This window comes from Hypanus sabinus, chromosome 13 (assembly GCF_030144855.1).
Source record: "Hypanus sabinus isolate sHypSab1 chromosome 13, sHypSab1.hap1, whole genome shotgun sequence".
In the NCBI taxonomy this organism is placed as follows: Eukaryota; Metazoa; Chordata; class Chondrichthyes; order Myliobatiformes; family Dasyatidae; genus Hypanus; species Hypanus sabinus.
Window position 1 is genome coordinate 43,073,476 of NC_082718.1, and position 14,500 is coordinate 43,087,975.

Here is a 14,500-nt window from a genome sequence, read left to right on the forward strand (position 1 = left end):
AGAAACTAAATTAAACCACTTGCTCAAATAGGAAAATAATCCTTCTCAATTGTAATTCAATGGCTGCTTAAGTAGTCACTTCAGTGATAGAAATCTTAGTACGCAAGTGCGCTGCATTTGATATCTTGATGCAACATTAGTTTGTCTCACATTAATGACAGAATCATAAAGGTTGCAGCTCTACTGTACTTTTATCTTCAGACATACCAAGTTATTTAGTATACAGATATGATGCTTGGTAGTTGGTTGTGTTTGCAAATGGCAGTTTAGTGATGGAAGTGTTCTAAATCTAAAGGTCATGGACCATATCTGGATTACAAAAAAGGAGGTATTTGCTGTCATGATTCAGATTGGGTTGGATAAGTCCCCAGTGTCTAATGAGGTGTCCTGTTGGACCATATAACCATATAACAATCACTGCACGGAAACAGGCCATCTCGGCCCTCCTAGTCTGTGCGGAACTCTTAATCTCACCTAGTCCCACCTACCCGCACTCAGCCCATAACCTTCCACTCCTTTCCTGTCCATATACCTATCCAATTTTACCTTAAATGACACAACTGAACTGGCCTCTACTACTTCTACAGGAAGCTCATTCCACACAGCCATCACTCTCTGAGTAAAGAAATACCCCCTCGTGTTTTCCTTAAACTTCTGCCCCCTAACTCTCAAATCATGTCCTCTCGTTTGAATCTCCCCTACTCTCAATGGAAACAGCCTATTCACGTCAACTCTATCTATCCCTCTCAAAATTTTAAATACCTCGATCAAATCCCCCCTCAACCTTCTACGCTCCAATGAATAGAGACCTTGTGAGAGGCTAGTGCAGAAACTGCAGGGGTCTTGGCAGAAGGATTTAAAATGTCTTTTACCATGTATGAGGTGCCAGAGAACTGGAGTGTTGCTAATGTTATTAGTTTGTTCAAGAAAGGTTCTAAGAATAAGACAGGAAATTATAGGCCAGTGAGCCTGACGTCAGTAGTGGGTAAATAATTAGACGGTATTCTAAGGGACTGGATATATAAGTATTTGGACAGACAGGGTCTGATTAGGAATAGTCAACATGGTTTTGTGTATGGTAGGTCATGTCTAAGCAATCTTAAAGAGTTTTATGAGGTGATCAGCAGAAAAGTTGATGAAGGAAAGACAGCAAATGTCTACATGTACTTTAGCAAGCCCTTCGACAAAGTCCCACATGGGAAGCTGGTCCGGGGGTTCAGTCACTTGGCAAACAGGATAGAGTAGTAATTGGATTCAACATTAGCTTAGCAGGAAAAACTGGAGAATGGGAGTAGATGGTTGCCTCACTGACTGAGGCCTGTGACTAGTGGTGTGCTGCAGTGATTGGTGCTAGGTCTGTTGCTGTTTATCATCTATGTTAAAGACCTGGATGATATTGTGGTAAACGGAATCAGCAAATTTGCAGATGACACCAAAATTGGAGCATATTGGAATGCAAGAAAGGCTATCAGAACTTGCAGCAGGATCTGGACCAACTGGAAAATTAGCGGAAAACTAGCAGGTAGAATTTAATGGAGGCAATTATGAAGTGTTGCACTTTTGGAGGACAATCCAGGACAGGTCTTACACAGTGAGCAGTAGCATACTGAGAAGTGTAATAGAACAGAAGGATCTGGGAACACGTGCATAATTCTTTATAAGTGATGTCACAGGCAGATAAGGTTGTAAAGAGAGCTCTTGGAGCATTGACTTTCATAATTCAGGGTATTGAGTACAGGAGTTGGGATGTTATGTTGAAATTGTCTAAGACTTGGTCAGGTCTAATTTGAAGTATTCTGTGCAGTTCTGGTTATCTACAGTATCGATTGGGAGAGAAAATCAATCATCGTAAATTTTCTCTGTACTCTTTCAATCACTTTGCTAGGACATGAGGACCTGATTTAAATGGAAACGTTGATAGGTTAGAACCTTATTCCCTGGAGTGTAGGAGAATGAAGAAAGATTTGATAGAGATCTACAAAATTATGAAGGGTATAGATGGAATAAGTGCAGGGTTTTTCCACTGAGGTTAGGGAAGACTAGAATAAAAATATTTCATCTTTTACCCTTAATTTATGACTCGTCCTACAGTCTAGGTGTAGTTGACAGATTTGGCAGAATAACAGTTCAGCACAGACTAGATGGGCCTGTTTCTGTGCTGTCGTGCTCTATGATCTTTGAAAACAGAAGCATAAGCAATGAAAACTCCATTGTGGGGTGGGGGGTGTATTTAAATCCCAGCTGTGCCTGTCAGTTAGGCTTGCTTGCACTCACTGGGCGAGATTTGCCAGTTCTCAGCAGGCCACTTCATGTACACAGCCTGTTGCCTTAAGAAGACAAACCATTACCAACTTTCAGCTGATTGGGGAGACTGCATCTGCAGTTGCCAAAGTGACAAATTCTGTCTTCGCAGCTCAACGAAGGTGCCATGTCAGTTCGCAGTAGCAATATTAAAGGGGGGAAAATATGAGAGAACATGAAGGAGAAAATTGTGCTGAAATCCACAATCAGTACACACAGCTAACCTTTGCTTTTAGAAAGACAGCATTGTAAAGCTCGTATCAGCCCATGGAAGCTTAGGACAGCCCCAAAAGGAGAACTGAAATTCCAATTGATTTTTGGTACGTACTTTACTGATCTGTTTACTGCCAGCATACTCTAAGTAGATTATCTACATGTGAATGTTTTACACTGGGGAAATGAAACCACTTTGACTCACCATGACTGTGGTCCCGTGGTGGTGTCTCTCTATGTGCTATGGCAGTTATTTGTGGCAATGGATGACAGCAAATGAAAACAATCCAAATAACAAATCTCAAAAGGGGTTAAGAAACAGTAATGACTCTGGAGACAACGCGATGAATTTTTATTAACTGCTCAAACTTTACTTCTCTGGCCAATGCAATTTATTTCTGAATCCTTTGAGCCAGTTACTTGTAAAATGATGCATAGAGTCAGAACTATATCCAAGCTCATCTTGTTGCAACTTTATAAGTAAATTATTATGTATTGTTTTAAATTTGGGGTTATCATTAATTAAAAGTTATTTATCATATTGATAAAATGTTTGCATCAGTTCCAGATTCAAGTAGGTCTGTACATTGTGACGAAGGCATAACAAAGATTTATACTCTCCCACATTGTGGGATGAATGTAAGATTTAAATAAATTCAAATTCACTTTGGAGCTCTTTATTTTAAGCTCTCTTTAACTCTCACTTCACTCAACTTCACTTGCTCCATCACTGAGTTGTTTCCACAACACTTTATTATTTCTTTCTTTTTGTGTTTGCACAGTTTGTTGTCCTTTGCACACTGGTTGAACGCCCAAGTTGGTGCAATCTTTCACTAATTCTATGGATTTACTGAGTACAGCACTAGAAAATGAATCTCAGGATTGCATATGGTGACATATATATATTTTGATAATAAATTTACTTTCAAATTTAATAACAAATTACATAATTGCTGTAATATTAATTGTGCTCTGAAAAATTATTGTCCAGTTCCTTGTACATTCTTTACTTCCTTTGAGAACATTTATTGCATATTTCTTAGTAACTAATTTCAAAGTATACAAATAGATTACTTGTGATTTAAATCATATTAGCTTTTTAAAGTACCAAATAGACAATTGTTGAAGAAACTTGACCTTTTAGGCCATTTTAGTTTAATTTTGGTTGTGTTCAAAAGTGTGCAGCTAATTTTGTCTACATTTGAAGGTAATTTATTATAATGGTTAAATGATTCTCTTGAAAAAAGTACTGCATGAGTCACATTTGCATATCATCTCATTTCAAACTGGTTTGTTAAAAATAGTTCCAGCCTGTCATTCAGTGGTTAAATGGTGCATTGTGAAGAAAATCCAGGGATAGCTTTAGCTGTGTGCTCATTTAGCTGTTGGTGTCATCAGGGGAAGATGTGCTATTATTAGCTCGAATGTGCTTAGAGAAGTGAAAAGGAACTTTGAGTCAAGTTCCCTCTTCTGGCTGATATCAGATAACTGCCCCCAGAAAAGTTAACGTTTACAGACATTAAGAAGATCAAGGGCAACTGTGCGGACCTGCATGGTCAAATGATCTTAAATCATTATTTAAACTTCTGCTGTCCCCTGTAGTGGGGTATTGTGTGGGGCAGACAATACCTCAACCCTTAAGATAACATCCTTTAAAAGAGGTAAGTGCAAATAAAAGAATCTATATGTATACTGCACCTAGACATAGTTTTTTTTGTTTTATTTATACACATCCTTGTGTTCTCATTGTTTATCAAATAGTTCTTGTGATTAATCCACAATACCAATATTATCAGTCTTTGGTTTAATAGAGAATGTTTTCTTGCATTGAAGATGTCATCATAGTTGTCAGCTTTGCACAATGTTTCAGATATTTATGTGGTCATTTTCTGTTTTCACTGTCCTTTATCTAGAAGCAAATGAAGCTTAAAACTAGAGAAACGAGGATTCAAATTTTTGAGGGTAATTCCAAAGGAATATGATGGAAAAATTCCTTCAAGGGCTGAGAGTTAATTCAGTGAGCTTTATGGACTAGGTATTTACCAAATTCAATCTAGTGTGTGATTTATCTCAGGCCCCGAAGCAGTTGAGGTGTGATAATTGGTGTCACTGCCCTTGAGTTAGAATGAAGTCTGTCAAGGTTTCCACCCTAGCTGGGATACCTTTGTTTTTAATCACAGTGAGCTTCACATTTCCAAATGCCCACTTGGGAACTGCTTGAGGAAATATAATTGTTCATGAAGCTACTTTATCAAGAAATCAAAGCCTTGGGAAGGTAAACTGGCTCTGATGAGAGGAAAAATGAAATGCAGTAAATAAATCTCTGCCCAATGAAGCTGTGGAGGCTACCTCAGTAAATGTATTTAAGACAAGGTTGGATAAATTTTTGCGTAGTGGGGGAATTAAAGGTTATGGGGAAAAGGCAGGTAGGCGGAGATGAGTCAATGGCCTGATTAGCCCTGATCTTTTTGAATGGTGGAGCAGGCTCGACGGGCCAGATGGCCGACTCCAGCTCCAATGTCTTATGTTAGTGAGCACTCACTAGTAACACCCTGAATAGCATTTTCATATTTATTCATTACATCCCGTCATTGTATTGCTTTAACTTCCTGCAACCTTTCAGGATCTCTGTGCTCATCCAATTCTGACCTCCTGCCTTTAATTTCCTCTTCAGTAGTAGATATCCTTTCATCGACCTAAACCCCAATCTTTAAAATTTGCTTTCAAAAACCGTCTACTGCTGTGTCCTCTCACCAACTTGGATGTCCTCAAGTGAACTACTTTAATCTAGCTAAAACCTTCCGGCATAGCTGGTATTAGAATTGGTTTGATAATGCTTCTGTGCATCACTTGATACATTGTTTTAAATGCTATTATTGTAAGTTGTATAATAGAATTTTTTGTTAACGTTTAATATGTATTTGGTGTTTATTATGCCAATGAAAGCATGTTACAGTTTGAGAAGACCCTGATCTATCTATTTATGCCAGTCCTTTTATTTCTTGCTTTGTAATTGCTGAAGACCTCAGAAATATTCAACCCATTGGGTCTCATTCTAGCTAACCAATTACATCAATTCAATTCTATTTATTTCTCTGTAACCTGTAACTTCTCACATGCCCAATAAGACTCTCCTGTTTCTCAATTCACACTCCTAAAGGAGAGGCAATTTACAATAGAGAATTAATCGAATAACCAGCACATATCTGGCACAAAGGAAACTGGAGGACCCAGGAGAAACCCATACAGTCACAGAGGGAATATGAAGATTTCCCCCAAACAGTACCAGAGGTCGGAATCAAATCCTGCTTTGCTAGTATTTTGAGTCAGCTGCATCACTTGTCTCAAGACTCGCGTTGCACATTCCCAGTAACCAATATTATTAGTGAACATATAAACAGAAAATTGTGGGACTTGATCCATTTAAATAGCAACCTTCTGACCTCTGTGATTTGTATCGCACCTTGCATTGTACCAGTGCTCTATATAGAGGATGGTTTAAAATTGACTAGTGTCAGCTTTTGGCCAAATGCACTTTACGGGAAAATGTCAACTTCATGCCATGCATCTATTTAAATATGAACATTTCAAGCCTTCATCTATCGATCACATTAGGAAAAAAACAATGAAATTCCCTTCCAGTGCACTCTTCAATTCATGAAAAAAAGATGAGCGGACTAAAGAAGAAAGTGAAAATAATTTCCAGTCCTATACTTCCCTAATTTCAGAATGGCAGCAGGCTTCAGTATTTTGGCAGATACTGAATTTTGATGCATAAATGCAAAGCAGAAAATGGCAACACGATACTTAAATTTGAAGGTGTGTACAAAGCAAGAATTTCAGTACATATGTAGAAAGAGAATCAAAACTGTTGAAAGTTCATATTAAAAATTAATAGTTACAAAATATTTTGAGTTTTTTTTCTAATTCTTCCCCACCCCTATCCATCCATTCAAGCAATTAAGTCTGGAGAGAAGCTAATATGCATACATGTCACCTTGATGTTCATATTACATTAATTTAAGTGCATTCCTGTGTCTGGCTGCAGGAAGGAAAACAATTGCATAGTGCCAATCATTTACATGGTCATTCCCATGATGGTAATACATTTCAAAACCCATAAATCTATAAAACAATAAAAAACATGCCTTGAAAGGCTTTGCATTGAATTTGTTTTTAAGAATTTTTTTAGGTGAAGTCTCCTTGTGCAGCACAATCAGAAATTTACACAATCAGTTTTTTTCATCTGATAATGACTTGCATCCAGATTTATTGGCTATTACGATTGAATGTAAAAATGGATACACATAATGCAACTCAGCCCACAAGAAGAGCCAAATTCACACCATCAATTCCTTTAAAAATGAAAGCCTCAAGCCATCAGCTATTGTTGGCATGAACAATTACAAAGTTCTCTCCCAGTGCATCTGCAAAGGTAGAGTTCAATGGTCTTGATGTACCACGTAGTACATTCAATGCCACAGATTGGAAATGAATTCTTGGATGAACATGTTTAAGAATAGGTAATCTTATGCCAAATCAATGAGAAATCAACGATTTGAAAATATAGAGCCAATCTTGGGTGAAGAAACAAATTATTCACAAAGAGCAAAAATTGTTATTTGCTTTCAACATCAAAATTCTGGACATTAAAACTGCTGTGAGCGCTTTTGTATTTACTTAATGTTGAGACATTAAAATGAGCCAGAAGAGCTTTTGGGGGCAGGTGAAATCGACGGTGCAAAATGCTGAGAAAATGGAGGCCTTCATTCAAAGCTCTGATTACATTTCACTGTTTGGAGCACAAAGCATATACATTCATTTATTCTCTTTTCTGTGCTTATGACATAAATGTACTGTATTAACAATTCCTTCCAGAAAGACCCAAAAGAAATCTGAACAATGGCAAATAATTCAGAATTTTGTTTGCTACAACAGCATAAAAGCAGCATTTACAAAATTATTCAGATCTGCAGTGTTACAGCTTTATTTTTCACTGGCATTTTAGACCTCCATAGAAATTGCCTCTGCAGTGATATTGTTCATTGTGAAGCATTTTTCAAAAGAATGGAAAGTCACGATTGAGACTGTGAAGAGTACATCTTCACATCAGAGTGAATAGGGGGAGTGGTGTAATTTTAATCTCTTGACAAAATGTCTTCAAAGTGTCCTTCATAGAAGATTGGCTTGTGGTGTCAGTATCTTTATATGACCCATACCATACCAGGAGAGCATTCTTTTTCATATGCCATTATCTTGTATGTACCCTTTGGTTAACGTCCAATCAACAATCCTTAATGTATTCTGAAACAAAAGGAGAGTACATTATTCAAATACTGGAAGAATTTGGATTTCTTTTCCAACCTCCATTATAAAGTTAATTAAACCTTCAGGCCATTGCTTGGTCCTGGAGTCTTGGTTGTTCTCTCTGTCATGCACTCCCTTCCCCCCCCCCCAACTCCAATTTTGTGTTCAGAATACTGCTATGTTGCTGGATTGGACTTTGAATCCAATGTTACGTGTTTGAATCCCTTCATAGTATTGAATAATTTAAATTGAACTAAACTTATACATTTGAAATTTGAAAAAATACTAATGAGAGTTAAAGTGAATCTGATTGTTGTTAAAATCTCATCAGTAGTAGGGACATTACTCAGTCTGGACCTAAATATTACTTGAGAATTACCAATTTAGTTGACCCTTGACTGCCTCCTCACAGTCAATTGGAGATGTAAACAGATTAAAATAAATTACAAGCAGTTATTGAGAAAAAAAAATGGAATTTGTAAAAAGAAAAATCATGCCGTTGTTACTATTTTCAGTGTAGAAATTGACATCAAAGTAGAATGGCATTTGGTTTATGTATCTATGTGTATCAGCATGGCCTGGGAACTGTAACCTTGCATTTGTTATGGAAGTATTGTGGCAACCAGCTGTGACAATTCTGTCTTGGAGCCAAGTGGACACCAAGGCCCCTCATTTTACTGGTGTAAGGCAGTATATTATGGTTAATCAATGTATTGTAATTATGTAATTCAGCCCCCACCCAGGTAATGCCAGTTATATTTTCCACAAATTATAATTACACAATTATCTATTAATTTCTGGAAAAAAGGAGTCTGTCATTTATTTACATAAAGTGCAAGTGTCAATTGCACAGGGATATTCATGCTAAAGTTTCTGCCACCAAATAAACAAAGGAAGCACTATTCTGTTCTAACATGTGCTACGCTATTTGAGAATATGATTGTTCTGGATACAAGGGCATTCAGCCCATTGAATTCTACCAGCTCTCAGAATGTTCCCATTCCCCATATTTCTCTCTGACCTATTCTCTCTCATATGCATGTTAAATCCTCAATTCTTCCGCCATCGATTTGCATTAGGGTTGACTTACGGTGTTCAATTAGCTTAGAGCCATCATACCTTTGGGATGTGCGGAAATCTACATGGTCACAGAGTGAACATGCAAACTTCATGCAGTTGGTACAAAAGTCAGGATTGTGATCTGGTTGCTGGAGCAGGGACTCCAAATTAAAATGTATTATCAGAGTACATACATGTCACGACGTACAGCCCTGAGATTCTTCTCCCTGCGGGCATACTTAGCAAATGTATAGAACAGTAACTGTAAACTGGATCAAGGGACAACAAGCTGTGCCAGTGCAAATAAAATAGCATGACACGACAAGATAAAAGACCTTAAGTAAGTGTGGTTATTCTCTTTTGTTCAAGAGCCTGATGATTGAGGAGTAGTAACCGTTCTTGAACCTGGTGGTGTAAGCCTTGAAGCTACTTTACCTTTTAACTTATGTCAGCAGTAAGAAAAGAACATGGCCTAGGTGGTGAGGATCTTTGATAATGGATGCTGCTTTCCTACACCTCCATTGTAGATGTGCCAAATTGTTAGGAGAGTTTTTACCCTTGATGTACTGGGCTGAATCCACTACCTTCTGTAGGATTTTGCGCTCAAAAGCATTGGCATTTCCATACCAGGCTGTAATGCAGCTAGTCAGAACACTTTCCATCATGCATCTATAGAAGTTTGCCAAGGTTTTTGATGACATGCCAAATCTCCAGACTCCTGAGGAAATAGAGATGCTGCTGTGCTTTCTCACAATTATATTGAATTGACTTTATTTCTTACATCCTTCACATACATGAGCAAAAAAATCTTTGTTACATCTCTGTCTGAATGTGCAAATGATAGTAATTTGTAATAAATGGTATGATACACTAGCTGCACCAGAAGTGATTAGATATCAAGCTTGATTTTTCCATAAAAGACTAAAAGCCAAAAGACCAGGAGAAAATTGTTTAAGAATTACTTGTACAGTAAGTTTGACCCAAATTATACAAACAAACTCCTACTACACAAACACTTGTGATGTCTTGGTACTAGGCAATACAAAGTTTTTGGCAGTGAATTGGGAAGACTGCTGATACAACCTTCTTCCGTGATATGATTTTTTAGAGGATGACTGAGATCACCGCAATGCAATAGGTCATTATTATTGCCACCAAAGGCACGCACAAATTTCTACTGATGTACCGTGGAGAACATTCAAACTGTTTGCATCACTGTCTGGTACGGAGGGGCTACTGCACAGCATCGAAATAAGCTGCAGAAAGTTGTAAACTCAGTCAGCACCATCATGGGCACTAACCTCCCCAGCATCATGAACATCTTCAAAGAGCGATGCCTCAAAGGCGGCATCCATCTTTAAGAATCCCCCATCACTCAGAGCTTGCTCTCTTCACATTGCTACCATTAAGGAGAGGTACAGGAGCCTGAAGACAATGTTTTAGGAATAGCTGCTTCTTCACCAGCAGGTTTCTAAATGGACAATGAACCCATGAACATCACCTCAGTATTTTTTTCTTTTCTTTTTGCACTAATTATTTAATTTTTTATGCACACTTATTGTAATTTATAGTTTTTATTACGTATTGCAATGTACTGCTGCCAAAAAAACAAATTTCATGACATAGTCCAGTGATAGTAAACCTGATTCTGATTCTTGTGCTAGGTTTGAAGTCCTGGATGTTGAATACTGTTTTTCACAGTTCGCCAAAGGATGAATTGGCATGACAGTGAATTTAATCATCTTATCTTACTACCCTAAGGAATGGTTCCTGAGATATGGGAATAGGCTCCATACCTCCTGAGGCCTTTATCACAGAAGGTTGTTGTTCAGTGGGGTTAGGTTGGCTCTTTGTAATGGATGTTAAGTATGAGGACTGCTCTCTCACATGCTTCTGAGCCAGTGAATGTATACACATTGATGTGTCTGCATTAGCAGCGCCTGTGCAAAATTAGGGCAGCTGTGACTCTGGCTGTCAAAGTAGCCAGCCATAACTATGATACCTTCTCCAGTAATGAAGTGAAGATGATATATATTACATGAATTTGTCAGTAGCTAAATACTGGAGAAAACATGATTTGTTATAGTACATTCTGTATACTCAGGTCAGTTCTGACCTTGCCCATGAAATGTATATTTGCTAACTGGAATAGTTCACTATAGTGTATCAGGATTAAATTTGCATCATTCTGTTATCTGCTGGAAATACAATTATTTCAGGCAAAACCTTTGTGTAAAAATATCACCTAAAATCAGTTAATTAATCCAATTTCTGTATTCCTGTGTCAGAATATCCAGGAGGTTTTGCAGAATTAACAGACTTTGTTGCTGGTGTATTGTCATCTCTGCTCTCTCTTAATCTATACGTGATTAATATGCTCAACATGGATAACAATATTTCTGAAGGCCAAGCTTCAGTCTAAATGAAATATGATATATGAATACCGTTTATACAGTCTCTTTGTGGCATCAATCCATTTCTTCTGATACTATGTGAGATTTTGGAGTTAATGTAAATATTTAATTGAAAAGTATTATTTGTTGAAATACAGTAAACTAGTGTTTATATTTTTTCATAAAGGAAACAGGAATATTTTGCAAACCATTCAGAATTCAAAAATGTTTTCTTTTCCATTTGGATAAAGAAGAACATCTGTTACTCAGCTGTCCCCTTCCCAATCTAATTTGAGTGGAAAGTATCCGCAGTTGATTACTGTTCTATCACAGAAATAATAAAAGCAAGGATAATGTGGAACTGGCCAAACATACAAGCCATAGCTAATGGCAAAAGAATTCCCTCCTTGAGGCATTGGATAAATTCTAAGTCATGGAAGCTACTTACACCATGTGTGGAGATATCCCATATATCCTGGTTTTGCTGCATAATGATTTGTATACATTTATTTGATTTGGGTTCTCAGGCTGAACATAAAGGCTTATAGTGATTTTAGAAGCACAGCAATTCTGAATGTTGTTTACAATACAGCATTTAAATTGTTCAATGCATCAGGTTCAGTGTTGATTTTACTTTTAATGATATGTTTTGCAGTGAGTGTTTTTGATGTCAGTACTGTTAAGCACATTTTACTTAAATTGTGTTAGAATACTGATACGATGCTCTAACCATTTCCTTTAAACAGGTAAGCCTTACATTTGCTTTCCTGTTTATTCTGAGCTGAATGTTGTCAACTGCATAATTTAAAAAACTGGATGACTCCCAATGTGGTCATTCAATTTGCACCTTTCTAATCTAGACTTTCTGTGAAGTACTTTATATTTTGGAAAAAAATGCTTAGCCTTTTCAACAGTCTCGCACAGCTGCAGGAGTGATGAAGGTTTGAAGCTAAGGAATTAAATCTTCATTTATAGATATGCTCTTTGCTATTTCATCCCGAAGCACTGCAGAGAGCTTTTGGAAACCGACTTAAGCTATATTCTCTACAACAATGGACATTTAAAGTCTAAAAAAGATAGATGAAAGTTGATTTCCTTCAAGAATTGTACCGCGCCTTATTGTCATGGCACATTCGAAAGAAGAAGAATTTTTCTAACAGCTTAAATTCTATAGCTACACTTCAATTCATCGATCTAATTCAATATCTCCCACTGCAAGGTCATTTACTAGTTTGAAGATTTTTTTTTTCTGAGAGAATTCTAATTTGTATCTCTGAACCTTTCAGGTATTGAAAATCAACCTTCTGGGTCATAGAAAACGAATTTTGGCATCACTTGGAGACAGACTTCACGACGAGCCTCCTCAGAAGCCTCCACGAACCATTACTCTGAGGGTAAGCTGCGTTCATACAGTGTTGAATTAATACTGTTACTCACATGAAATGTAGCTCAGTATGAGTTTAATTACTGTTCTTAACCAAGCCTTCGGCATTGGCATGCACAGTATCATTATTAGCTGCTTGCCTCGGTAATCTTTCTTGCTTCATGACCACCACCAATGTCCTTGTTTTGTATATGGGAATATTCCCTGAAGATCTTCTGAGCAATATTGTGAAATTAAGAGGTGAAAAAACTCATTTCAGGTTTTCATTATTGTGACCTTTTGTTCAAATCCAACCTGAAAAATCTATCAGATCTTTCAGTGGGTGTTAAAGAAAGAAAAATCAATAACTATTCTCATTAAAAAGTAAACTCTATTTGCCACAAATGTCAAAGCCTTTCAGCTATCATGCAGGTTGCCACTGGGTCGGTCTTAGCTTTAAACTGCATCACCTTTTAACACTTCATCAACAGCTCTGACACGTAGCTTGATGTTTATTATATGATATAAAATTTTCAAGAATGTTATCTAAAAATTATTTAAACTATTTGGACTGTTTCTTTAATCAGAATTTTTAAATTTGTTTATAGTTCCTTTCATTTATACCCTCTTTGTATTCAATTATGTTTTCTTTTACCTAATTACATAAAGCATTGGACAGACTAAAAGCCTGTACAATGCTTAAGATAATCCTCAATGAGCGATTAATTATCTAGACATGTAGAAAACAATTTAATTCTAAACAAGGTTTTGTGCAGACAGTTGGGTTACTAAAGAATCTATATGGTTGAAAAATCTGGTGTATTAAGTTCCCACACAGATACTTCTGCATGTTTTTAGTGTATATATGGGGGGGGGGGGGGGGAAGAAAAGCTCTTCTGTATTTTTGTTTGCGCATCAAGCTTGCATCTTGGTCTGTTTGATTTCATTTTGAATGCCTTCAGCATTAAAATGTAATAAAGGACTCATGGTAAGGTCTTTCACAGTTGTGCGCACATTAAAGAAAGAGAAGCTCTACCAAAGAGTTGTGTATTTTTCAAATAATTTAATATTCAGTTGAAAAAGGAGCCATGCACATGCTGGTCATATAAGCACATAGAATATGGGAGAAGGGAGTTAGGATATTTCAATTTTTTATTATTGCAAAAGGTTTTATTTTAAAGTATTTCAAAGTCAGTTTTTAAATACCTATTTTAGAACATAATTTTACCATAATTTGTGTTCTTTTCTCAAAGCAAAATATCATTTTTTTAAGCTCTGTTGTACCATAGTTGGCATTACTTTACACGCTAAGAACAGGAGGTCAAAATAAAAATACTAGAAACCTTAAGTAAAAGTGAAGTGTTGGAATTAATTGTCTTCCAGTTTCCAGTTCTAATAAATGGTTTACATTGGAAACATTAGCTCATCTTTTCTTTCTTCAGATATTACTGTATATTTGACCATTTTACTTTTTCTTTAAATTGAATTCTGCCATTTTCTTTTTTTTAAAAAAAACAGGGGAAAAATAACTGTTTCCAGGCCAATATTTGGGGATTCGTAGAAATGTATCCACAGATCTGTGTAACTTACATGGAACTATTTGTGGATTCAAACCGGCTTCCCACTGCTGGAAGCAAATGGTGTTAATTCTCATGCAAACCATTAGGTGAAGCAGCATGCTGGGATAGGACCCTCCATCTTGGAAGGAGGGAACAACTAATGAGTGGTGGAAGCAAAAGCCACTCATACTAGGTGCTATTCAGATTGGATCTCTTTTTATATCAATAGGTCAGTTGTCCTGAATCCAGCAATGCCATCTTGCAAGATGATGTATATATCGTATCTTGGATGGTAAGTCACCTCT

At 36.9% G+C, this 14,500-nt stretch overlaps 1 protein-coding gene across 14 annotated transcripts in view; it reads left to right on the top strand.

Moving 5' to 3' along the window:
• Positions 1–14,500, top strand: part of anks1b (ankyrin repeat and sterile alpha motif domain containing 1B) — an 864,202-nt gene that overhangs the window by 817,636 nt on the left and 32,066 nt on the right. For 11 of the 14 annotated variants that reach the window (XM_059987507.1, XM_059987513.1, XM_059987510.1 and 8 more), the window contains 2 exons: positions 12,560–12,667; positions 14,425–14,487. In XM_059987507.1, coding sequence (XP_059843490.1) covers positions 12,560–12,667; positions 14,425–14,487 — 171 coding nt within the window. The remainder of the gene's footprint in view (positions 1–12,559; positions 12,668–14,424; positions 14,488–14,500) is intronic. The other 3 variants (XM_059987511.1, XM_059987514.1, XM_059987520.1) reach the window with 1 other exon arrangement.